We start from the raw sequence: 26,014 nt of genomic DNA on the forward strand, positions 1-26,014 counted from the left end.
TCTCTTGACTGAAACAATTCCACATCTGTGTTCTCACTTTCTGTTTCTGCCTTGCTTTCTCTGATCCTTTCCTCCCTTTCTCTCTGCTCTTTCTCATAGAAGCAAGGGGGTGGGGCAGTAAGGAGTGGGTAAGCTGGCAGAGAGATAAGATTCATCAATATTTAATTTTTATGGAAATCATGTCCTAGAAATCCCCAAGGGGCTGAAAATTGTTCTGTGTTTTCAGAATCCAGTGATGTTGCTGAAGCGGTTATGTTGTAAATAAAACCACATTACTGTCTGCCGTTCACCCGTCGTTCTGCAAACATCTGGAAACTTGACAGTTTAATCCACTCAAGGAAACAAAAAGGTTCAGGTCACTGGTGGGGGCAGCCTGCTCCCCCAGCCCAGGGATATAGATTGTGAGTCACAGCCTCACAGTGCTGTTGTTATAGCTGGGGAGCGAGACAGTTGGTGAAATTTTCGTCCTCTGAACAGGAACCCTGGGACAGCAGAGCCCCCTGGGGCTCTTGCTGTTGGGAATGTTGGCCTGCATGTAATGGGCTTGCTTCTCCTGCCACATGCTCGGGGCACACTCAACCAGATGACCAACAGAAGGGTCATACCCAAGTCCATGGCCAACAGCTTTTGGGGGAGTTGAGATCTGGAAAGGACTTCTGTTTGTTCATTCGTTTGTTCATTCATTTGTTCACTCATCCATCAAACATTTATTGAGCATCTACTTTGTGCCAGATACTGTTCTAGGTACTGAGTATACAGCCATAAGCAAAACACAGAGAAATCCCTCTTACATTCTAGTAGATAGAGACAGATAACAAACCAGATAAATAAATAAAATATCTAGTATGTTGGATGGTCAAAAGTGTTGTAGAGAAAAATGAAGCAGGAATTGTAGGTATTTATCTAACAGAAGTGGAAGTACTTATACACTGGAAGTCTTCTATAGGAGTGTTCATAGCAGCTTTATTCGTAAGAGCCGAACCTTGGACAAGGTCCAGATGTCCATCAACAGGTGAATGGACCAGCATCTGTGATCCATCCACATGATGGAACATGACTCAGCAACAACAAGGAGCAATACTGATACATACTGATACCTGAGCATGAATTTAAAAAAATATATTTTTCTGAACGGAAGAAGTCGGATACAAAAACAAATACGTACTGGATGATTCCATTTATATGAATTCTAGAATAGACAAAACCAATCTGTGGCAATAGAAATCAGAGTAGCGGCTGCTTTGGGGAAGAGAGGTGTGGGCTGGGGAGGGGACAAGGAGACTTTTAGGGTGTGATGGGGATGCCGTGTGTCTTGATACACGTTCATCCACACTGATTGAATGGTCCACTTAAGACTGGAGCATTTCATCTCAAATTATGCTCAGTTAAAACAGTTTTCAAAGCACAGCAGTGGGGTAAGATGTATCGGTGAAGGTGGTGGGGGTTACAGCTTGAAATGCGGTGGCCAGGGAAGGCTTTATGGAGGAGGGAACTTGAAAACTCTAAGGGAGAGCCATGAGAATATTTGGGGGAAGAGCATTCCAGACCGAGGGAATAGCAAGTGCAAAGACCCTGAGTCTCAAGGAACAGCAAGAAAGCCAGTGTGAACAGACGTGCTGGTGACACAGACAGAACGCTGTGTCCTGTCTGCATGGCTGCACGGACAGCCTGGCTGCTTGTGTCTGCCATCCCCTGTGATGATGGTGTTGGCCTGGGGAGAGGATGGATGGTGATGGCGGAGGCTGGAGATTACAGTTCTCATGATGGCTTTCCACTTACTCACATCAGTAGGGGAACTTGTTTCCAGAAAAGCCAGCAGAGTTCTGATTGAGGTTCAAGTCCTAGATTTTGCTTCCTGCTGAGCAGTGGCCTGAGGGTCTGTGGGAGGTGGAGTCCAGTTGAAGAGACTGATGGGGCTTAGCAGCTTTTTGTCCACTTTTTCCCAATTCTAGTGGCAACCGTGATGGTGGCCCTGGGTGTGACCATCCCTGCAGCTCTGACACTGTGGCTATGCCTGAGAGGGCGGCTGGAGCCAGAGCTGCGGCCAGTGTGGCAGCTGAGTCTCCAAAGCAGTTCTTCTCTTTTGATCAAGATGAAAGGAACATGCGTGGTCATTGGGGGAGGGGCATCGGACCTTTGATTGCTCTGAGCTTCAGGCTGTGAAGATGGCCAAGGTGAGGGATTTTGGGAAATAAATTCTCAGGTACTCAGTGTTAGGAGTGACCTAGGGTCTGCTCCCAATACAATGAAGGTTCTTGAGAGAGAAGGAAAAGAATATGTGAGCACTTATTATGTAGTCTGAGCCCTTTCCATGCATTCTCTTCCTTTCATTCTCCCAACACCCTATGGGGGAGACAATTACCCGATATTACAGATGAGGAAACTGAGGCTCTGAGTGGGGCAGTGACTTGTCCAAGCTTACGCAGCTGTTGAACTACGGCACTGGCATTTGAGTCCAGGCCTGTTGGATTAGAAGCCTGGCACTTTCTCTTCCCACACTGTGCTTGTTCCCTGGTCCCGCTGGACACAGAGCCCATGGACGCCAGAGCACCTCCTTACCCCATCCTCCATCCTTGGAGAAATCCTACTCTCAGGCCTCTTCCAGGGAAGGCATGGTGGTAGATGCCCTAGCCCACTGACCCTCAGGAAGGACCAGGGGAAGCCAGTGGGAGGACTAGGGAAAAATGACATCCTCTGACTTTTCCAGACAGGCAGACCCATGGAATCTGTCCAGTTTACAGAAAGAGAAACTGAGGATGCAAGAGGGAAAATGGCTTACTTATGGCCCCATAGAATGTAAGAGTGTTTCCAACGCATAAGGGAGCTCTGAGTTCTAGAAGCGGGTAGTGCAGCAAGATGTGTGTGTGTGTGTGTGTGTGTGTGTGTGTGTGTGTGTATAGAGGGTAGTGTGAGAATAATGAAAGCATCTCCCCTTCTCACCCCAGAGCAGCTCAGCTCTGTAGGAGAGACATGGGCCTGGGCCCTGCTGAAATTCCCGGCCGAGGCAAAGCTGTCCCTAAGCCTGGAAACACTAGAAGGACGTGGATGTTGGGAGAAGCTTGCATGGAGTGCTGCTGGGCATTTTGGGGGGACCCAGCCTGTGCTTACAGGAACAGCCAGACATGGAGGAGGACAACCTCCAGCAGCACTTCCTCCCACCTTCCTCCTGAGATCACCCGTCAGGCCCTGCATCCAGCCTCGCTTGGCGGGGACGCTGTTTATCGTCCATGGAGAGTGCTGAGAGCCTGGGCTTTGCCAAGCCGCACTTGGAAAACGCTATTAATCGCCTTTTATTTATTTATTTATGAGATTTTGCTGTAGGCAAAAAAATAAAAAAAGGTTTGTACCGTGTTTCCCTCAGCAGGGAGAAGTTTCCTCCTCCCACGGCCTCTGTCCCCCGCACGTACACACACATACGCTCATAAACTGCTCACCCTTCTCCCTGCTCCAGGAGGCCTCCAAGTTGCAAGATGCGGGGAGAGATGACCTGGGGCGAACCGCCTGCCTGGTGCTTTGTACCGATTCATAGAGACCCCGTGTGACAGAGTTGAACTGCCCTGTAGGGTTTTCTAGGCTGTAGTCTTTACAGGGAGCCCTGGTGGCGCCTTAGTTAAAGCGCTCGACTGCTAACCAAAAGATCAGTGGTTTGAATCTGCCAGCCACCCTGCAGAAGAAAGCTGTGGCAGTCTGCTTCCGTAAAGATTTACAGCCTTGGAAACTCTATGGGGCAGTTCTACTCTGTCCTCTAGGGTCGTTATGAGTCGGAATCGACTCAGTGGCAACGAGTGACCTTTACAGAAGGAGATTGCCAGGCCTTTCCTCCCTCGGAGCCGCTGAGTGGATTCGAACCGCCAGCCTTTGGGTTAGCAGCCAAGCACTTAACTGTTGGTAGGTGCTAAAAAATATTTGTGGGATAGCTGGATGGATGAGGTTTTGAGCAAGCTGTGGCTGATGTCCATGGGGGTAAGGAGGCCGAGAATGCCTCTTTCTCTGTGAAAGCACCTACTGTGTGCCAGGCCTCGTAGCAGATGTGCAGGGTGGATTCGGTTACTGTCTTGTTGTTATTGTTGTTGTCAATTGCTGCCACGTTGGCTCCATGGTAACTCCATGTGCCATAGAACAAAGCATTGCCCAGTCCTGCGCCATCTTCATAATCGTAGTTGCGCCTGAGTTCATTGTTGTGGCCACTGTGTATTTTGAGTGCCTTCCAACCTACGGGGCTCATCTTCCAGCACTAGATCAGACAATATTCTGTTGAGATTCATAGGATTTTCATTGGCTGGTTTTCGGCAGTAGATAGCCAGGCCTTTCTTCCTAGTCTTAGTCTGGAAGCTCTGCTTACCTGCCGATATTTGAAATACCGGTGGCATAACTCTGTCACAGCACCGTTCACACTGTGTTGTGACTGTTTACTTGACAGCCTGACCAACTGTGAGCTGCTGAGGGCAGAACTCATGTCTGGTTGATCTTTGCCTCCTCTGGGTGTGGGCACAGAGCCAGGCGAAAGGAGGATGGACAGTCATCTCTGTCGACCCTCTGCCACCTGTGATAGTACATCCCATCATGCACATCCCATCCTGAGCTGCGGAAGCACGGTCCTCACATTCACCCAAGGTGCTCTCGTCTCTTCTTCCCCTTCCCTGGCAGGAGTTCCCCTTGGCCATCCTCAGGGGCTGGGAGTGCTACTGTGCTTACCCCACGCCCCAGTTCAACCTGCGGGATGCAGTGAATGGTTCACTGTGCGGCCAGGAGCCCGAGGCACAGAGGCTGGGGGATTACTGTGAGGTCTACCAGACGCCGGTGCAAGGTGAGCTCTGCCCAGGGTGAATGAGGTACACAGGGACCTCCTCCCTGCGGCTGCCGCTGGTTGGGGCATTTGGCCTGAGGGTTGGGGAATAGTTTTCAGGATTTGCAGCTGCCGGGCCTGGCTGAGTGTGCAAACATGGGATGTGTAGGGTGTTTGCATAAGGACCCTGGCATCTTAGTGGGTGGTGGCGATAGTGGGGAGGGTGAGGTCTCCATCCTCCCCTGTTTGAAGAGCTCTTGAGCCTTTATCTGAATCTCTGGTGATGCAGTTGGTGAGAGGAAGTGCAGAGAGAGGTGGGGCCCAGAGGGATGGCAAGATGGTGGGGGATGGGCACGCAGGCGGAGACCAGAGGATGGGAGGAATTAGAGCCACATTACCACAGGAGCCTCTTATGTCTCAGAGGCCAGCCAGGACCTGGGACCAGTCAGGCCCCTGGGCTGTGGTCCTGGACCTCCTTTTTGGTGTCGGGTCCAGCCTGCCCAGCTGACCTCAGGAGCTGATGAGAAGAACAGGTGGGAAGGGGCGTGACCAGCCTTTATGAAGCCCTGCTGTGACCAGACACAGTCCTGGGTGCTTTGGGGCTTTACCTGTGATTTCATAAGCTCCTTGCATCAGCCCTGGCGGGGAGAAGATGAGAGGCAGAGAGGGTACTTCCTTGGAATTAGCGCAGCCCTGGTTCATTGTTGGATGTACCTGGGTGTGTGGCGTTCTCAGGTCGGCTGCAGTACCACCCACCTCCCCTGTAGAATTTGGGAGCCAGGGTTTACCTGTGGCCATGGAGACAAAGCTGGAGCTGAGGTTCCAGAGGGCCCGATTCCCACCCCACTGCTGCATGGGGCACGGGAGGCCTTGTCACCAAGGCTTTCTCTAGCTAGCCACGAACCTGTGCAGCCAGGGTACAGGGGGCAGATCTCTTACCCTCCTTGGGCCTCAGTTCCCCCACCTATTAAACGGGAGTCTTGGTCCAGTAGTTCCTGTCTAGGGGACTCCAGCCGCAAATCTGTGAGTCATTGATGAGGTGAGTAACCCTGAGGCAACTTGTGGACTTTCAGACACTCGGTGCACAGACCGGAGGTTCCTGCCCACCAAATCCAAAGTGTTTGTAGCTTTGTCAAGCTTCCCGGGAGCTGGGAACACATGGGCGCGGCACCTCATCGAGCATGCAACTGGCTTCTATACAGGCAGTTACTACTTTGATGGAACCCTCTACAACAAAGGTAAGTCAGCCCAGGAGGGGCGGGGCAGGGAAACAGCTCCCTGGGGCCAGACTGGCATCTCTCCCGCCCTGCTGAGCAACTTAGAGCACCACAGCAGTGCTTCTCAAACTTTAGCGTGCATAAGGATCATCCAGAAGGCTGATTAGAACACGGGCCCCTAGGCCATACCCCCAGAGGTTCTGATTCATTTGTTCTAGAGGGGACGGGGCTGAGAACTTGCATTTCTCATGAGCTCCCAGGTAACGCTGATGCAGCAGCCCTAGGGCCACACTTTGAGCAGAATACATGAGAGAATGTTCTAGATCTGAAGGGAAAGGCTGGCGGCTTGAATTCCCTCTCTGTAAACATTTCTTGAATTTCCTGTAATTTTTAGAACTCTCAGTAAAGGGCAAGGGGTAATGCATCAAAATGTCGTATGTGTCTCTGTGTGTGTGTGTGTGTGTGTGTGTGTGTGTGTGTGTGTGTGTGTTTTAAATAGGTCTAAAAATCTTCAGGAGTTTTATGGTTTCTAATTTTCCCCCTGTAGAAATAAGAGGCCTCATTATACCAAGTACATTAACTTAAATGGCTCAAGTCTGTGTTGTCTAAGAACTAAGGATCTCAGACAAGTCAAGTAGCATCTAAATTTGGCAAAATTTATTTCTCCACTTTCCCATTTGAAATATGAAACATTTTCTCTGTGTTTCTTAACTAGTGTCTGGTTTAGGGAAAGATGGTATATCAGTAACATACTAGAGAAAAATGGAAACTTCTGAGCCTGGCAGTGGGCTCTGGAATCACCTGCAACAATCTTGGTCTGGTTGGGAAAAAGACAAGGTTGTCCATATAACCCAGCCTCATCTTCCTGGGGCGTCTTGAGTATGATAGACATCTGCAGATGAGAGGGGAAGTGGCCAGTCAAAGCACATGGTCCTGCCCACTCTGGCCTAGTCCTCTAGGAATCACCCACTGTGCACAGGCTACAGTTACCCACCTTGTTCACCTAGAAGGCCTTTACCTTATTCAGGCAGCTGGCCATTTTGGTCTACATATGGCTAAATGGCCCAATGGTTGGCATAGCTGGGTGTAAGAAATGGCTGATACTGCTTCACAGGTGTTAGAGATGCCCAGTGCATCTTTGAGCCTTATGGGACTGGTTAGACTTAACTGCAGGCTTCAGAACATTGACAGAGCAATGACACACACGTGCAAAAAATCACAAGACAGCTCTAGACCCAATCTTGTGGGTGAATGTTGTCTGAGCTACAAGGCAAATGGCTGTCGTTGGAATGGGCTGAGGCAGTGCAAAAGGCACCCTGTGTCTCAGGGTTGTCAAACATCAGACTTCAGGAATATTCAGCTCATGGTTTAACTCTTTCTTTCCTGGAATCACCCAGCTGTTTGACAGATCGAATCAAAGCAAAGGCTATTGCCCATGGCAGAGATGAGTGTGTGAAACATGTGTTGAGTTTCAGTGGGTGAACCCAGACTTCCAGATTCAAAAAACCTGCATTTTCCAGGCGTAAAAGAATCCCTTAGTGCTCACTGTAGATAAAAATGCTTCCTAGCCATGCATGAAGGAGGTGAGGGATAGAACTCATTTAGGTTTCCAAGGGCCCAAGATAAGCTCAGGAGCATTTATGGAGTGGGTCTTCAGAGTAGAATGGTAAATATATCCATGGCATGGGCTATGTGAGATGTGGTAAGGACAGGACACTAGATTCAGGTGACATCTTTTCCAGGAAGCCTTTGATGACATCCCACTATTGTTATTTGTTGTTAAGTGCTGTTGAGTCAGTTCTGACTCATAGCGACCCCACGCACACCAGAACGAAACACTGCCCAGTCCTGCACCATCCTCACACTTGTTGCTATATTTAAGCCCATTGTTGCAGCCACTGTGTCAATCCAGCTCATTGAGGGTCTTCCTCTTTTTCACTGACCCTCTACTTTACCAAGCATGGTGTTCTCCAGGGACTGGTCCCTCCTGATAACATGTCCACAGTACATGAGACAAAGTCTCACCATCCTCACTTTTAAGGACACTTCTGGCTGTACTTCTAAGACAGATTAGTTCATTCTTCTGGCAGTCGGTGGCATATTCAGTATTCTTCACCAGCACCATAACTCAAAGGCATCAATTCTTCTTCAGTCTTCCTTATTCATTGTCCAGCTTTCACATGTATATGAGGTGATCGAAAATACCGTGGCTTGCATCAGGTGCACCTTAGTCCTCAAAGTGACATCTTTTGCAGCAGATTTGTCCAATGCAATACATTGCTTGATTTCTTGACTGCTGCTTCCATGGGCATTGGTTGTGGATCCAAGTAAAATGAAATTCTTGACAACTTCAGTATTTTCTCCATTTATGATGATGTTGCTTATTGGTCCATCCTGCTACATCCTCTAAATTGATCCCTCCACTCTTTGTTCTCACAAGTCCCGTGCTCTGTATTCTTCTTGGCTGTCTATGTGGCTGTTCCCCCTAACATACTGTAAGCCCCTTAAAGACAGGGTCTGAATCCTGTCCGTTTATCCCTCACATAAAAGTTTGACACAAAGTTGTTGTTGTGTGCTGTCGAGTCAATTCTGACTCATAGCGACCCTATAAGACAGAGTAGAACCACGCTATAGGGTTTCCTAGGCTGTAATCTTTATGGAAGAAGATTGCCAGGTCTTCACTCCCACGGAGCTGCTGGATAGGTTCGAACAGTTGACCTTCTGGTTAGCAGCCGAGCTCTTCACCATTGAGCCACCAGGGCTCCTCTGACACAGAATACTCAAATAATAATCTTTGTTGATAAATGTGTGACTCTATGGATGGATGGATGGATAGAGCATGACCTTTCCAGCCAGCAGTCATTTGAGTTCTGCATACCCAGTACTGCCCAAGGGACACAGGGAGGGGACACACCCCAGAGAGACTGGTCAATGGGAGCAAGGCTCTGTTCATAGAAGCTGGGCCCTGGGTGCCACAGGGGCAGCTGAGACCCTGGCCACACCAGCTCTGGGGCCTATGGTGGAGAACCACCTCATATGCAAGGTGGGGCCCTGTTGTAGGTCCTTGGCATAAGACCAGAGGGTGGGACTCCAGCTGCTTACACCCCTTGAACCTGATGGTGGGGATCTCAACCCCACTGTGGGGAAGTGGATGAGAGGGAAACATAAAGCCGTGTAGAGAGAGTCTTGGTGCTGTTGCCATGATGCTATGAGATCTTGGGCAAGCCACACACCCACTCTGACCCTCAGACTCTTCATCCAGCTATGTCTGCAGCTATGGTTATTTTTAAGGCTCATCTGAAATTATCACTGTAAAAATGCCCACAACATATACATCTCCAGAGTCTGTAAGTGCCTCCTGCTCTCACTTTCTGTTGGGCAGGGGTCACTCCTGTGGAGGCCGCCCCAGTGGCTCTCCTACAGTACCTTCCATGAGCCTATCATATGCCCCTAATATTGGCTCTCCCTCAGGATTGCAAGTTAGCACTCAGACCTGTTTGCCACCGTGGGAGCAGGGGCCCCACAGACGCCTTCCTCCAAAGGGCCCTCTCATTTCTCGTGGTCAGGGTTCAAGGGTGAGAAGGACCACTGGCGGAGCCGGCGCACCATCTGCGTGAAGACCCACGAGAGTGGCAGGAGGGAGATCGAGATGTTTGACTCGGCCATCCTGCTCATCCGGAACCCTTACAGGTCCCTGGTGGCTGAATTCAATAGGAAATGCGCTGGGCACCTGGGCTACGCAGCTGACCGCAACTGGAAGAGCAAAGGTAAATGGGGGAGGGTCTGCGGGGTGGCGGTCTCATCGCGCAGGAGAGGGACACTGTGGGGATACAGGGCCAGTCTACTCATGCACACACTCACCCATCCTCCTGGGGACTCGTTGTCACTGTGGCTCACTGTGTCCCCTTCCTCGGTCCCTGGGACAGTACTAGCTCAGAACCTGAATGACTGCTGGAAGACAGACTCTACCTGTCTGTCCACATAGTCACTGTGTGGCAGTGTGGCTCACCACCTCCGCATCCCCTCCACACCTGCCCAGGGTCAGATAGCATAGCGTTTTACGTGGAATACCAAGTTTGATCACAAGAATCTTCTCTGTCCTCCGAGATGGGATGATCTACACCCCCTTGCCATTGCTGCTCACACCCACGCGTTCACCTGGAGCTGTGGGAGGAGCAAAGGCTTTGGACCCAGCTGCCTCCTCATCTCTGGGACGGGGTTGCTCATTCACAGAATGAGGCAGTAACCCAATGGAACAGCCACCTCCACCTCATGGGGCTTCTGGGTCAGTGAGATTACACGTGTGCCCAGTCTGTGGTTGGCACTCAGGGTGTTAGCCCCCTCCTAGACTGCTTCTTGGAGCTCCTGGGTGGTGCAAGTGGTTAATATGCTCGGCTGCTAACCAAAAGATTGGAGGGTCGAGTCTACCCAGTGGTGGCCTTGGAAGAAAGACCTGGTGATCTGCTTCCAAAAAATCAGCCATTGAAAACCCTATGGAGCACAGTTCTACTGGCACACATGAGGTTGTGACAAGACACAGTTGACTTGATGGCAGCTGGTTCTGGTTAAACTGCTTCTCGCTGACCGTCCACGGTGTCCCGCTGAGTAATCGCCACCCCTACCTTCCAGATGAGAAAAGTGGAGGCACAGAGAGCATAGCCTCGTGACTTGTCCAAGGTGGCCTGGGTGGCATGTGGCTGAGCCTGCCCTCAAACCCAAATTTTCTGATTCCGGGTGTTCTTTTAGTCAGTCTGCTGACAGATACACTGATTGAAGGCCTACTGTGTGCCAAGCACTGGGCAAGGCACACAGGACTCCCGGCTAAGGAAGTCATGATCTCGGCCCTCAAGGCACTCTCAGTCTAGCCCTTGGATAATGAATAATAGAGATGACAGACAGTGTGGTCCATGACATGAAAATGTATCAGTCAGAAATAAAGCTCAGTCCTGGCAGGCTGGGTGGGGAGAGGAGCCGGTGTGGGAGCCTTATGGCCACGCAGGCGTGTTCTTCTGTCCTCTCTAGATTCTGGAACAGCTGAGGCAGATGGGTGTACTCACCTGTCCCCAAGCCCCTCCTTTCGCTATCACCCTCAGCCTAGACCAGCCCCATACAGCCATCTCGTGTCCCCCTTGCCAACTCCCCTTCAGGAAAGGCTCAGTAAACCCATTAGTGGGGCAAGGATCATGGAAAGAGCTTACCCCCGTCAGCAGAGCTGGGCTGTGATGCCTCCTCCACCTCGTATGAACCACATGACCCCGGGCAAGGTGCACACCTCTTCTTCTGGAGCCTCAGTTTTTCATCTTAAAGACAAGGATAACAACAGTCCCTATCTGTCTTAGTTTCCTAATGCTGCTGTAATGGAAATACCACAAGCAGGTGGTTTCAATGAGCAGAGATTCATTTTCTCACAGTTTAGGAGGCTAGAAATCCAAATTCAGGGTGCCAGCTCTAGGAGAAGGCTCTCTGTCCGCTCTGGGAGAAAACCCTTGTCTCACCTTCTCCGCGTTCTTCTTGGTGCCCATTGGAGTTCTCCACGTGGCATCTATCTTTCCCGCATTTTTGTTTCCCTCCTTCACTGCCTAACCTGCTTTTTTAGTCTCTCAGAAGTGATTGGCTTAAAACACAGTCTACACTGATATGGACTCATTAACATAAAAAAACCCTATTGCCAAATGGGATTACATCCACAGGTATACCAAACCCAAATCCACTGCCGTTGAGTCGATAGTGACTCATAACGACCCTATAGGACAGAGTAGAACTGCCCCATAGGGTTTCCAAGGAGCAGCTGGTGGATTCAAACTGCTGACCTTTTGGTTAGCAGCCAGATGCTTAACCACTACTTCACCCGGGGTTAGGATTTATAACACATGTTTTAGGGGAACACAACTTAATCCGTAACACTGTCCCATAGGTGCGTGGTAAAGATTAGAGAAAACAAACACCTCCCAGTGTACTTGAGGTAGATTAATAGCCCAGTTATGGAAACCATTTTTGTTAGGATAGTTCTTGACCTGTCTGCTACCCTGGGAGTGGGTACCCCACGACCACCTTCCTCTAAAGGCACCCTCTCATTTTTCATGGGCAAGGTTCAAGAACCAACCCACCCCCCGCAAAAAAAAATCTTAGTCTGCTGGCTAAGAAATCCCATGGATCAGACCATCTGCAGAGGCTTCCGTGGCTGTCAAGTAGACTCCGACTCATGGTGACCCCATGTGTATCAGAGTAGAACTGTGCTCCATAGGGTTTTTAGTGACTGATTTTTCAGAACTAAGTTGCCAGACCTTTCTTTTGAGACACGTCTGGGTGGACTTGAACCTCCAACCTTTCAGTTAGCAGTGAGGACGTTTAACCATTTGCGCCAGCCAGGGACTCCTTTAAAGAAGGGTACAGGACAGAAAATAGAGCCTGCCTGGCCTCTTCAGCTCAGCAGGAAGCTCAGCGGCTACCCACATACCCCCTTCTCAGGCCCCCATCACCACATCGGATATGGGTCGTTGCCAGGTTCAAGATCAAGGTATATGTGGTTCACCTTGACAGAGAAACCACTGCCTTCGTTTCCCTCTGGTCTTTTATACTGCTGTGTCTGCGTCACAGAAGCCCGAGACCCATGGGCCAAGTCCCAGATCTCCCTGTTCAGTCCAGGTTCCACCCAAGGCTCAAGGGTTTCCTAATAAACAGGAGAGAGAGCCACTTCTTGGCACACGGCATCCCACGTTTGCCTTAGCTCAATGTGTTTCCAGCTGTGGAGAGACAGACTCAAGGTCACCATCTTCCAGGCAGACCCAGGTGTCTGCAGAGCCCAGCCTGGTATTAACCCTCTACTCACACTCACCCAAAGGGCCTTCTTCTGTAGGAGATTTAGGTAGGGTGGTCCTGGGCAGTGGTCGATGGGGAATCCTGGCTGCTTTCCTCTTTTGAGCAGGCCAGGGGCTGCCCTGACTTCTGTCCCCTCTCCTCCCGCCCCAGAGTGGCCGGACTTCGTCAACAGCTATGCGTCATGGTGGTCCTCGCACGTGCTGGACTGGCTCAAGTATGGGAAGCGGCTGCTGGTGGTACACTATGAGGAGTTGCGCCGCAGCCTGGTGCCCACACTGCGGGAGATGGTGGCCTTCCTCAACGTGTCCGTCAGTGAGGAGCGGCTGCTTTGTGTGGAGAACAACAAGGAGGGCAGCTTCCGGCGGCGCGGCCGGCGCCCCCACGACCCCGAGCCCTTCACACCAGAGATGAAGGACCTGATCAATGGCTACATCCGGACAGTGGACAAGGCCCTGCGTGACCACAACTGGACCGGGCTGCCCAGAGAGTATGTGCCCAGATGATAGGCCCCCAGCCTCACCCCGGCCAGGACACAGTCACAGTACCAGCTGCGTACACGCTCGGAGGCTGGCCCACGGCCTCATGGGGACACATAGCAACGTCCATGCAGCCAGACGGAGGGCACGCCAGATGCTGCCTCATGCCCAGGGGACCCGACGCAGCCCTTGGCTCCACACTCGCAGACACACACATGTGCTTGTTGACACGCTGCCCCACACTCACAGTGCCCACATGGGCACAGCTAAGCCACTCACACAGGGTGCTCCAGGACACTCAGACCCGCTCTTAGACTCACAGATGCAGTCACACACAGACATATACGCACAAATGCTGGGCTCCGTGTTCCCAGAGGCTGGCTGGCTATCTCACTCACAGACACACAAGCACCCCAGGCAAGCCCTTGGGAGTCCCAGGTGTCCTGTTTCCAGGCCAGCTCAGACTTGCTCTTCGGGGCCCACTGATCTGCAGGAGCCGCGACTCCTGGACTCGGGGGCATTGGGCTGGGTGGCACCATGCTCTGTGCAGCAAGGACCATTGGGCTGGAGGTGAGGTCATAGACTGTTGCTGCCGGGCAGGTGGCCCCGTCTGCATGTCTGACATCCATAAATGTGTGCCATGTGACTGCTGCAGCCCGCCTCCCCCTTTTCTGTGGATGGGCTGGCAGCACCATGGGCACAGTGGGTCCCCCCGACCTCAGGCCTGGCTGTTACATGTTCTGTGCACCCACCGCCAACCCCTCCCCACCTGCCCCACACCAGCAATCCTTGGAGTGGGCTTCCTTGCCAGGCTTCTTCTCTGACCATCCTCAAGAAAGCTGGGGTTCACGCCATGCCCCAGAAGTGGCATGATGGGTGAGGGGAACAGTAGGGCAGAGGCTGGGCCTCCACGGGAACCCCTGAACCCAAGGGGCTGATACACCAGCAGGAGGAGGCTTGGGGTGGCCATGGGAGACTGTAGAGGGATGGTCTCGGGGATTGCTGTACCTAATTGTGCCCTGCCGCGTATCAGCAGGCCCCTGCTCTCCACGGGGTCCCAGGCTGGCCTGGTAAGAGCCGGAGCTGGATAGCAGCTCAGGCGGAAGTGGGGCTGCATAAGCCATCTACATGACCTCCAGAGGCCTGGCCGTGCTGCAGCTCTGATGTCACTCCACCACCTTCTGTCGTCATTCCTTTGACACATGGTCTCTTTGCCACACCCTCTGTCTCTGCGAGGCTGGCATCTTCCCCGCTTTTCCATCCATTTCCTTGACGGAAGGGCAAGGACGATAACAGACGCTGTGTGTTGTGTGCTGGCCACGGAGGAGGATGGACTTGAAAGCCCCCCTCCCTCTGGAGCTTACAGTCCGGTAGGGGCAGGGGGAGACATCACAGACGGGTGCGGACAGCCTCGTAGCAGAAGAGGGTGTGCTGTGCAGGCTCAGGAGGGTCAGCCAGTCCCCTCAGGCTTGGCAGGGAGTGCATCGCAGGGCTCGGAACTGGTCTCAAAGAATCTGTAGAAATTATCCTGGCAAAGGAGAGCGGAAGGAGAATTGAGGCAGAGAGAACAGCATCTGCAAAGGCTCAGAGGCCTGGAAAACCCCAGTGTGTTTGAGAAATGGGTGAAGAGTTGACTGTGGGGCATGTGCACCCATTTCTGTACAGTGGTAGGAGGGGAGTGAGTGGGTGAAGATGGAGGTGGGGCAGAGGAAGGGACTCCGTCCTTCCAGCCACTTAGCGCTCAGCCTGACTACCAGGCCTAGGGTTGAAGGGGTGCTGATGCTAACTTCCGTCTTGGGTCACCCTTCCCTACCTGTCTAGGGCTCAGAAATGAGGCCGTGGAGACCAGGAGTCTCAGGCCTGCAGGGCAGGGGTCTGACCCGGAGCAGACTCAGGGTGACTAAGACACAGGAGGACTGCTGAGGAGGTCAGGTTGCGTGCTGACCTCAGAGAGGAGGGAGGGGGGCAGCCCCTGAGCCCTCTGCAGCTTCTTCAGGCCTGGTGTATCCCTGGCTGGGCCCCTGATCCTGCCTTCTGCCATCAGGGAGACCCATCAGCCTGAGCCAGGCTGTGTCAGGAGAAGACAGAGCAGATGGTTTGGGGGCTTCTGCTCCCTGCCCCCGAGAGCACCACCGGGGCTGGAACCCACGGGAGCTGCCCCTCCTCAGAGCAGAGCCTCCCTTAGCCTTCCATTTGTTGGTGGGTGGGTTTCAGCATCAGTGCTCCTGGGGGCCTCCAAATCCTTCCACTGAGATGGCTCCAAACCGGCACTGATGCTGAGGCTGTTCTTGATCTTCCCACAGCCTCACTGCACACAAGGCTGAGAACACCAAGGTCTTAGTAAATGTTTATTGGTGCAGGACGTTTCCATGGTCAAGTCTGCAGAGGCCCCATGAGGCTCCCCCTGAGTGGTGGGGCAGCTGAGACCCACCCAGGAATCCCCACCCTGCCTTGGGAGGGGTGAGGAGGCAGCGACACCTGCATCCCAGAGCAAATTCTAGAGTCTCAAAAGAGACAACAGGCACTGGGCTGGTGGAGAACTGGGAACCTGGCCTCCTCCTGAGATTGGCTCCCTGGCTTTGGCCCTCACTCTGGGCCATTGGATGGCCTTCAGGGGAGAAGACTTGGAAGCCATGGTGGCTGGCAGGGTGTGGCTGGAGGACCGGCCAGGACCGCAGCCTGGACATGACTTCTTGGACTTCCCCTGCCACCCCAGGAATCTGGGGAGGGCAACAGTGCCAAACTCTTCCTCTTGGTGGATGTGTTCTTCCAGTCACTGTCACCAGGTACCCAGAGTCCTCATCTCCTTCCAGGTGGAACACCACCTGCGCAAATGCCTTGTAGTCTACTGTGCATCTTAGTCAGCAATGCAGGCGAGTAGAATGATAGAGCCGGGATCCGTCCAGGACACAGTGAGTCACTCTCCACCCGACACTTCTCCCAGTTGTTGGATGGTCCAAGAAAACGCAGATGCCCTGCCTGATGTTGCTGGGCTTCAGCAGCCTTCATTCCAGGTCGGTCTCTGCAGACAATCTCATCAGACATGCAGAAAGGGGATCTGTCTGTCCTTTTAGGCAAGTCCATTTGTCTGTCTCCAACTTAGGTTTCATCTATAGCTCTCAGTAAAGGGGATCCTGCCCCAACCAGCCAAGGAGGAAAAGCTGATGTGTACTTAGGGGAGAAGTGTAGCAAATGCATCAGGAGCCAATTAGAACAGTACGGTGAAACCCCAACTGTCTACAGATTCCAACTCTAATCGCAATGCTACGGAGTTAACAGAAACCTGTGTTAAAATATGTAATTTTCATGGATTTCATCTCCTGTTGTGGATCAATTTGGCAAACTCAAAATATATCATTTTAAAAAACTAAAACACACTGATAATCCCAGTGATGTGTAAATGAGAGAGAAGAATAGACAGGCTTCCAGACCCCGGGAAGAAAGCTGCTTAATTATGTGAGCATCTTATAGTGAAGTCTCTTCCAGCTAAAATTAGATTTGGAGTGCGTGAATATGCGATAATGTTTGCACACCAGAAAGCATTTTTTCTCTTACAAGTAGCAGGAGCTACTTGGTTCTTAAGGGGCCCCAAGAGGGAACCAGGAAGTATTGAGGTTGATCTTTGTGCCTGCAGGAATTCTTGGGGCACAGGTTTGTGTTCTTTTAGCTGGAAACTCTTTGGAGAGGTTTGAGCCAGGGTGCCTCCAAAGTGGTTCATTTCGGTGTGGGGAGAAATTGATTGGTCTGACCTCACATTGATTGATCACCACTTGGTGTGGGTTAAGTTGGACTGCATGAGGTAGGGAGTGGAGTGGAGTGGAAAAACTGTAGGGTCTTCAGATAGAGGGCTGGGTTGTGGTTCCAGCTGTTTACTGTGATCTTGGACAAAGACTTTTCCCTCTCTAGTCTCAGTTTCCCATCCATAAAACGAAGGATGTGGTGGATGTTGTTGGTTGCATCCCCACCGTCCATTCCCCCATTTCCTTTCCCAGTAGCCCCTGATTTCTGTTTGGGGATTGAAATAATCTGGGAGAACTGATTCACCAAGGTCAAGGTTGGAACACATGACCTGGTCTAAGCCTATCAGCACATTCCATCTCTCTGATTACAGTGATTGGTTTAGGTGTGGACATGTGATCTGAGCCAGTGCTGGGAATGCTGGGTAAAGGGACTCATTTTACCACCCTGCTGGATGTAAAAGAGGAACTAAATAATCCTGGGTCTTGATGGTGGCCATCTTGGAGCCATGAAGGGGAACCACTCTCAGCTTGAAGCTACACCGCTGAAGGGAGAGTTGAGAGGCAGAAAGAAACCAGGCTGTTGGTGACATTGTTTTCGTTCAGGATCAAGCCTTTCCTGCAGCTGGATCTATCTATGGACTTTGTTTTGTTACTTGAGACAGTAAATCCCCCTTATTGTTTAAGCTAGTTTGAGTTGGGTTTTCTGTTGCTTACAACCCAGAGCATTGTGCAAACGGCTTGGATTGGAAGGCCCTGGGGCCTCTGACATTCACTGTCTCAATGGCTGATGTAGATAAAGCCTGAAACTCAGACTAGCATGAGCAGCTGTGTCTTTCCTGTTAGAAATGGGAAGTTGCTATTTACAGGAATGGGGTTGGGTATGAAATGTTCAAAAGGAAGTTGTGCTCAGTCAGGCAGGACAAATAGCATTTTTAAATCAGTACACGGTGAGGTCACCCAGATGTCCTTAGAAAATATTCCCTCCTGGATGCCAGCCCAAACCATTGGTTGTCTCATTTAATTCTTAATCAGCGCTTTGATGTGGGCATTGCTATTATCTCCTCTTGACAGGAAAGAGGACAGAGACACCAATCTGCAATGAATGTAAAGTATGGTGCTCTTTGAATCGGCCATAACTTAATGGAGAATATGATGTGTTGGAAGGCATGCTTTGATAAGATCCTTGAATTGGGGGTGACGTTCCCTTCAAGGAACATGTTTGAGTAACAATAGATGACCAGGGTATTCATTTCCTAGGGCTGCCATAACAAATTATCACAAACTTGGTGGCTTAAAACATAGAAATTTATTCTCTCATAGTTCTAGGGGACAGAAGTCCAAAATCAAAGTATTGGTAGGGTTGGTTCCTTCTGGAGGTTCTGAGGGATAATCCATTCTGTGCCTCTCTACTAGCTTGTGGTGGCTCTTGGTGTTCCTTGGCTTGTAGACACATCACTCCAAGCTCTACCTTCATCTTCACTGGTTCCCTCCTGTGTCTCTTTCTCCCTTTATGTCTTCTATAAGGACTCCAGTCATTGGATTTAGGATCCACCCGAATCCAGGATGATACCATCTCAAAGTCCTTACCTTAATTACATCTGCAAAGACTCTTATTCTAGATAAGTTCACATTCTGGGGTTCCAGGTGGATATATTTTTTGGAGGACATAATTCAACCCACTGAAGACAGTTAACTGCCTTCTAAAGAGTGTAGGTATGGTTAACCACACAGCTTTGGTTTTGCTGAGTGGTACATGCAGGCTTGGGGCAGAATGGAATTGCTACCATTGGAAGAAAGATGGAGTGATGCTACTGAGAGTTCTCCTTATCTTTCCTTCCCTCTTTAACCCTACTGTGTGCCATAAATTTGAGGTACAAAGGGAATTATGTGTGTTTTCTGTCTTCAAGAAACTCTCCTTGGACTGTCTGACTATAATATAATATGCCAGGATGGAGGTCTGTACAATATGTAGAGAAAGCCAAGGAGCCAAGGAAGTCAGTGTAAGTCTATTTGTCCACAGTATTCCGTGTTGTTACTGAACATAGATCTGGTCCCAGATCTACGTTCAGTTACAAAAAGAACTTTCACTATGCAGAAACATTGCATAAATCCAAGTCCCTGCCGTGAGAAAGGTGAGCAAATCCACCCAGGAAAACAGACATAATTGCTTATATGAAATGAAGATTCTTGATGTCAAAAATAAAAACAATTGTAGTTGCTGCTGCAAGCATAAGCTGAATGAACTTTCTCCAGTGTTCGAGACATTGTTTCAGGTTCAGGCATCAGTGGTGACAGGTCTATGGCTTGAAGGTTTTGCCAATGATGATCAATAACACTAAATAGTGTTCTCATGGGTCGCGGAGTTCTACAGATATCATTCCATATGTGCCTCAGTGGCGTAGACAATATTCTTTCTATTTGGGGAGAAAAGAAAAGTTCATTTCTGGCATTGAGTTGCCCAAAGTTCAACCCCTTCAATTTACAAGTGAGAAAAACAATAGTTAGAGAGGGGAAGGGTCGCATAGGAGGTCATGCTGTGAGAACGAGTGGCAGAGCTAGGATCGGAATGTGGGCTCTTTCCAGTAAACCACCTGATTGCCCTGTACTGTATCCATATAACTCTTCAGGAAGTGGCTGGAAATGGGGCAGTGTGCACATTCAGCTCATTTGGAAGCAGCTTCATTAATGTCGCTGCTAATTTGTTGCCGAAGGGAGCAGCCCTTTCCAAAGATGACTATAACTTGCCACTAGATAGGAGCCCAGAGCCACAACCATCCGTCCCAAGCAGCAGAAAGGCCCTGTATTCCAAGATATTGATGGGCGAGTGTCTTTGGTGGGCCTGAGCCCAGCAGTAGGTCTGTGTTCATAAGTACAGGTGCATGCAGATGTGAGCCAACTGCTGAAAGACATCTTTCTCCATCGAGTCCCATGCCAACTATGCTGAAAATTACAAGTGACAAGAGCCTGGTCACCTGGGCTTTGGCATCAACTCACTTGGATAGCTCTCCCTCCCTTTGTCAGAACTACAGTAGCCATATTACGTATAACCTACCCCCAATTTGGAATGCAGGGCATGCACTTAGTATGTGGCTGGGAGGAAGCCCAGGAAAACAGAGTAGTGGTACTGGGCACAGGTACTTCCCCACTCCACGGTCTTCACCAGTAAGTATCAGTTGCTGACACACTGACCCCGACTCATGGCAACCCCACGTGTGTCAGAGTAGAACTGGGCCTCATAGGGTTTTCAATGGCTGACTTTTTGGAAGTAGATTGTCAGGCCTTTCTTCCAAAGCAATTCTGGGTGGACTCGAACTGCCAACCTTTCATTTAGCAGCCAAGCACGTTAACTGCACCATCCAGGAACTCCTTCCAGCCTTTAGCCATCCAGATTGTACCATGGAGCTTGCCAAAAGTTGAAATCACACCTCAGCAAATCACCTATATTAGTTTTCTATAGTTGTGTAACAAATGACTGCCTCTTCTTTACACCAAGAACAATTGTCCTGGTCTCCTGTTCAGCCTAGCAGGAAACCAACAAATCAGGAAAGCTCTGGCCAGACATCCTAGAGGGATGGCTGACTCCCTGGGCCCACCCAGACCAAGAGCCTTCTCTGTTTCCTATGAAACCTGCTCTCAACATAATCCATTAGTCCCTGCTCTGCCCAGGCTTCCCCTGCTCCGTGGTCACATTAACCTCCATCAGATAATTAAGGGCTTGGCTTGCCGTGAGAGACCTTAAATGTCACCTCTCTGCCACCCAATACATCTTTGAATGACACAGGCTCTAATGATGTTCAAATACAGAAAACTGAACGACTCCTCGCTTTAGTCGTGACATTTATTCAGCCAGAGTGATCTGACTACACCACTACATTACTTATAATTTCCTCCTGACCTTGCGTGGTGGAGTGTAATCTTTAAGGAAACTATCTATTTAATCTCCCTCGCCTTATTAGCATTTAATTACTATGACACATTTCCAGATGTACGAAGGATGTTAGGATTATAATTCAATTTTTCCCTCAAGTGGCCCAGTAGCCAAGGGCAGTGGGGCCAGCTCTGGGACCACCGTGTTCTGGTCAAGGAAGTGCCCTGGGCCTGGTTCAGCTTCCTCCTTTCTCAGAACGCTGGACAGAGCTTATCCTAAGCCTAGCTGCCCAGGTCTGAGCAAGACCTGTTGTCCCAACCTCCTAGCTCGCTCTCTGGCCAGTGGGCTGAAACTTGCTATCTGCTCAGGCTCAGGCCCAGGCCCAGGGCCAGGAAGAGGGTATTCTAAGCCCAGGATGACAGCCAACCTTCAGACCTGAGAGCTGTATTGGCCAGTGGGTGCCATAAGCAAAATGTTGTATGCAGATTTTAGATCGCATAGAACAATGGCTGGAAAGAATCCAGAGACACTCATCTATTTTCACTTCTTTAAAAAGCCACATTCCATCCTGGGAGTTACTCTACCATGTTCCCACATAAACAATCCATTTTGACATCCTTGCTTATCCTAAGGCGTCCCTGGGCGGTGCAGACAGTGAAGCAATCGGCCACTAACTGAAAGGTTGGCGGTTTGAACCCATCCAGAGGCACCTCTGAAGAAAAGCCTGGTGATCTGCTTCTGAAAGATCATAGCCATGAAAACCCTACGGAACACAGTTTGACTCTGACATGAGTTGGAATCGAGTCGCCAGTAACTGGTGTTTTTGTTGTGTGCTGTTGAGTCAATTCCAACGCATAGCGACCCTATAGGACAGAGTAGAACTGCTCATAGGGTTTACAAAGAGCAGCTGGTGCATTCGAACTGCCCACCTTTGGGTTAGCAGCCTGAGCTCTTAACCACTTTGCCACCAGGGCTTGTCCTAATATTATAAATCACTGAGCAATTCCTTCCTAGGGTCATCAGCCCTTGGATATGGAGAATGAGGCAACTCCAAGGAGTGGAAAGACCAGGTGGAATCCAGGTCATTTTGGTTCTAGCAGAGACCCTGCCAATAACTGGCTGGCAATGGTGGTAGAAATTTTCGGAAGACTCTGTCTCCTTCTCTGAGAACTATGACACCAGCACTGTGATGGAGCAGACAGCTGGGTTTGACCTCATGGCCTTGTCTCCCTGGTCAGAGCTCATGGGACCGTTGGGGCTCCCTGACCTGAGTGATCAGATTCTCTTGATTATTTGGACTTGGACCTAAAAGACACCAGCCAGTCTATGGTTCTGTGAAATGAAGACATGTAAACATGGGGACCATGGAGCCACCATGGGCATACAGAAGCAGAAAGGGCTGGTCTGCAGAAGACTAAAGAATGGCATCATTGTGCTGAGAGAAGGAGAAGCTGGAAGGAAATAGCCCCAGAGAGAGAGAGGCTGAGATGGTAGCTACCATGGTAACCACGGGCATTCCAGGGCCTGGTTCTAGCCCCTGGTCAGGCCTGGCTGGCCACTCAGTCTTGAGTTCCGTAAATTACCCACTCCATTCCTTTGTACTGCATCCCCTTTCCAGCTAAAGTTAGTTTGAGTGGGCTTCTGTGGTCTGAGAATGAAAGAGCCTTCAGAGGACATCCCTGACTCTCAGTTCTGGTTATAATTGTGGTAAGAATTTGTTTTTCTTTTTAATCTTTAATGGTAGTTGTGTATATAGTAAATGTTAATTATATTGTTAATATTAAAATGACAACCAAAATTCAAGACCAAAATTGTGCACCTAATCAAATCAATGACGTCATTGTCTGTATTCTTTTCTAGTTCTTTTTCATATGCTAATTTTCTTTTTACCTGAATGAATTAATGTAATGCATAGAATTCTGCTTTCTTTTTTTTTTAATTGTACTTTAGATGAAGGTTTAAAAAGCAGATTAGTTTCTCGTTAAACGATTGGTACACACATTGTTTTGTGACATTGGTTGCCAACCCCATGACATGTCAACACTCCCCCCTTCTCGACCTTGGGTTCCCCATTACCAGCTTTCCTGTCCCCTCCTGCCTTCTCATCCTTGCCCTTGGACTGGTGTGCCCATTTAGTCTCATTTTGCTTTATGGGCCTGTCTAATCTTTGGCTGAAGGGTGAACCTCAGGAGTGACCTCAGTACTGAGTTAAAAGGGTGCCCGGGGGCCATACTCTTGGGGTTTCTTCAGTCTCTAGTAAGTTTGGTCTTTTTTTGTGAGTTAGAATTTTGTTCTACATTTTTCGCCAGCCCTGTCCGGGACCCTCTATTGTGATGCCTGTCAGAGCAGTTGGTGCTGGAATTTAGCATTATATCATGAATATTTTCTCTTGTTATTTTTTATGTTTTAAAAAATATGTTACTTTCCTCTCCTTTTACTACTTTCCTCTTAGCCCCCAACAGAGTAACCAATAGCGATAGCCTGGTATTATTCATTCATACTGTTCTCCATACGTATACAATATATAAAAGTATACACACACACATACACACACACACACACATATATACATATATATGGATATTGAGGATCATTTGTTTTTGAAAAATGTGATCATATAATACACACATTTTTCTGTCTTTTTTTTTCATTAAATAATGCACTGTATTAATTCCTTTAGGAATTGTAGCATAATATTCTCTAGTAGTGGTCTCCAAAACAGGTGCATACGCCTTGTCGACACAGGGAAAAAAAAAAAATCAAACTTCTATTTTTATTTCATTGTTTTACATTTTCTATTTTGTGTTTGCTTATAATACACAGAAGATACTCATACATGCAAATAAATATCCATATACCAGAGGTGCATTAAACAAGTAATCAAAATGCTTAGAGACCATTCATCTACAGTATCAGGGAACAAGTCATTCACTCATTTCCTTATTGAAGGATCTCCAGGTTGTTTCAAGTTGGGCTACTTACAAACTAGGCTGCAGTAAGCAAAGCTGTACTATACCTTCACATATTTGGGATTTTAGTTCTATAGGACAGATTCCCAAAAGTAAAATTGCTGATTCAAAGGGTATGTATAGCTTTAATTGATATTGGTTACCTGCTGTCTATAAAGTGTGTAGCAATTTAGATTCCCATAAGAAATATATGAAATGTTCACTTCCCTGCATCTTTACTGACCTTCAGAGTTGCCGTTCAACTTTTACCAATCCAGTGGATGGGTTACCAGTCCACTTTAAGAGTATCTTTAAGTGCATCTCTGTATAGATGTTTGCTTGTGTTTTGTTGACTATGCAGGGACTTTTGACTGTGTGGATCATAACAGATTATGGATAACATTGCAAAGAATGGGAGTTCCAGAACAGTTAGTAGTATTCAAAAGGACCCCGTGCATGGGTCAAGAGTTGATCATTAGAGCAGAACAAGGGGATACTGCATGGTTTGAAGTCAGGAGAGGTGTGCATTGGGATTGTATCCTTTCACCACGTTTGTTCAGTCTATATGCTGAGCAAATAATCAGAGAAACTGGACTATATGGAGAAGAACATGGCATCAGGATTGGAGGAGGACCCATTGATAACCTGAGATGTGCAGATGACACAACCTTGCTTGCTGAAAGTAAAGAGAACTTGTGGCACTTGCTGATGGGGATCAGAGACTACAGCCTTCGGTGTGGATTGCAGCTTAACATAAAGAGGACACAAGTCTTCACAACTGGACCAGTGGACAACATCATGATAAATGAAGAAAGGACTGAGGTTGTCAGGGATTTCATTTTGCTTGGATCCATGGTCGACACCCCTGGAGGCAGCAGTCAAGAAATCGGATGAGGGTCTGGGGACCATGGTTTCCGGGACATCGAGGTCAATTGACATAACAAAGTTTATTAAGAAGATGTTATACATCCCACTTTGGTGAGTGGCATCTGGGGTCTTAAAAGCTAGTGAGTGGCCATCTAAGATACATAAATTTGTCCCAAACCCCCTCAAGCAAAGGAGAATGAAGAACACCAAAGACACAAGGAAAATATGAGCCCAAGAGACAGAAAGGGCCACATAAACCAGAGACTCCATCAGCCTGAGACCAGAAGAACTAGATGGTCCCCGGCTACCACCAATGACTGCCCTGACAGGGAACATAACAGAGCGTCCCTGATGGAGCAGGAGAAAAGTGGGGTGCAGAATTCAAATTCTAGTAAAAACACCAGACTTAATGGTCTGAATGAGACTGGAGGGACCCCCGAAGACATGGCCCCTGGACTCTCCGTTAGCCCAGAACTGAAACCATTCCTGAAGCCAACTCTTCAGACAAAGATTAGACTGGAGTATGGGACATAAAATGATACTCATGAAGAGAGTGCTTCTTAGCTCAAGTAGATACATGAGACTAAATGGGCAATTCCTGTCCAGAGGTGAGATGAGAAGGTAAAAAGGGTCAGGAGCTGGTTGAATGGACACAGGAAATCTGGGGTGGAAAGGAGGAGTGTGCTGTCAATTATAGGGAGAGCAGCTAGGGTCACATAGCAATGTGTGTATAAATTGTTGTAAGAGAAACTGACTTGAACTGTAAACTTTCACTTAAAGCACAATTAAAGAAAAAGAAATTGGATGACGCTTTACATTGGGCAAATCTGCGGCAGAAGACCTCTTTAAAGGTGTTGGAAAGCAAAGATGTCACTTTAAGGACTGAGGTGCGCCTGACTCAAGCTAAAATGTTTTCAGTCACCTCATATGCATGTGAAAGCTGAACAGTGGGTTGGGAGGACCAAGGAGGAGTTGATGCCTTTGAGTTGTGTTGGCAGGGGGTGTTGGGGGTACCTTGGCCTGCAGGAAGAGCGGGCGGGTCTATCTTGGGGGAGGTACAGCCAGAGTGCTCATTGGAGGCGGGGATGGCGAGACTTTGTCTCACATACTTTGGGCGTGTTGTGGGGAGGGGGGACCGGTGCCAGGAGAGGGATATCACGCTTGGTAGGCTGGAGGGTCATAGAGGAAGAGGAGGACCCTTGGCGGGATGGAGTGACAGAGTGGCTGCAACAACAACACCACAGAGGAGCATCTTCGTATATAAATGAGGGCATTGGACACAATGACCCCTAA

The 26,014-nt window shown here is 49.3% G+C and overlaps 1 protein-coding gene across 2 annotated transcripts in view; it reads left to right on the top strand.

Annotated features, from left to right (window-relative positions):
* WSCD1 (WSC domain containing 1) overlaps positions 1–13,690 on the top strand; it is a 48,503-nt gene extending 34,813 nt beyond the window's left edge. For both annotated transcript variants that reach the window (XM_004376108.2, XM_023731036.1), the window contains exons 6-9: positions 4,648–4,807; positions 5,860–6,024; positions 9,570–9,770; positions 12,973–13,690. In XM_004376108.2, the coding sequence (XP_004376165.1) occupies positions 4,648–4,807; positions 5,860–6,024; positions 9,570–9,770; positions 12,973–13,325 (879 nt within the window). In that variant the 3' untranslated portion in view covers positions 13,326–13,690. The remainder of the gene's footprint in view (positions 1–4,647; positions 4,808–5,859; positions 6,025–9,569; positions 9,771–12,972) is intronic.
* Positions 13,691–26,014: the final 12,324 nt, after the last annotated feature.

Source organism: Trichechus manatus, unplaced genomic scaffold (genome assembly GCF_000243295.1).
Source record: "Trichechus manatus latirostris isolate Lorelei unplaced genomic scaffold, TriManLat1.0 scaffold00040, whole genome shotgun sequence".
NCBI lineage: Eukaryota > Metazoa > Chordata > Mammalia > Sirenia > Trichechidae > Trichechus > Trichechus manatus.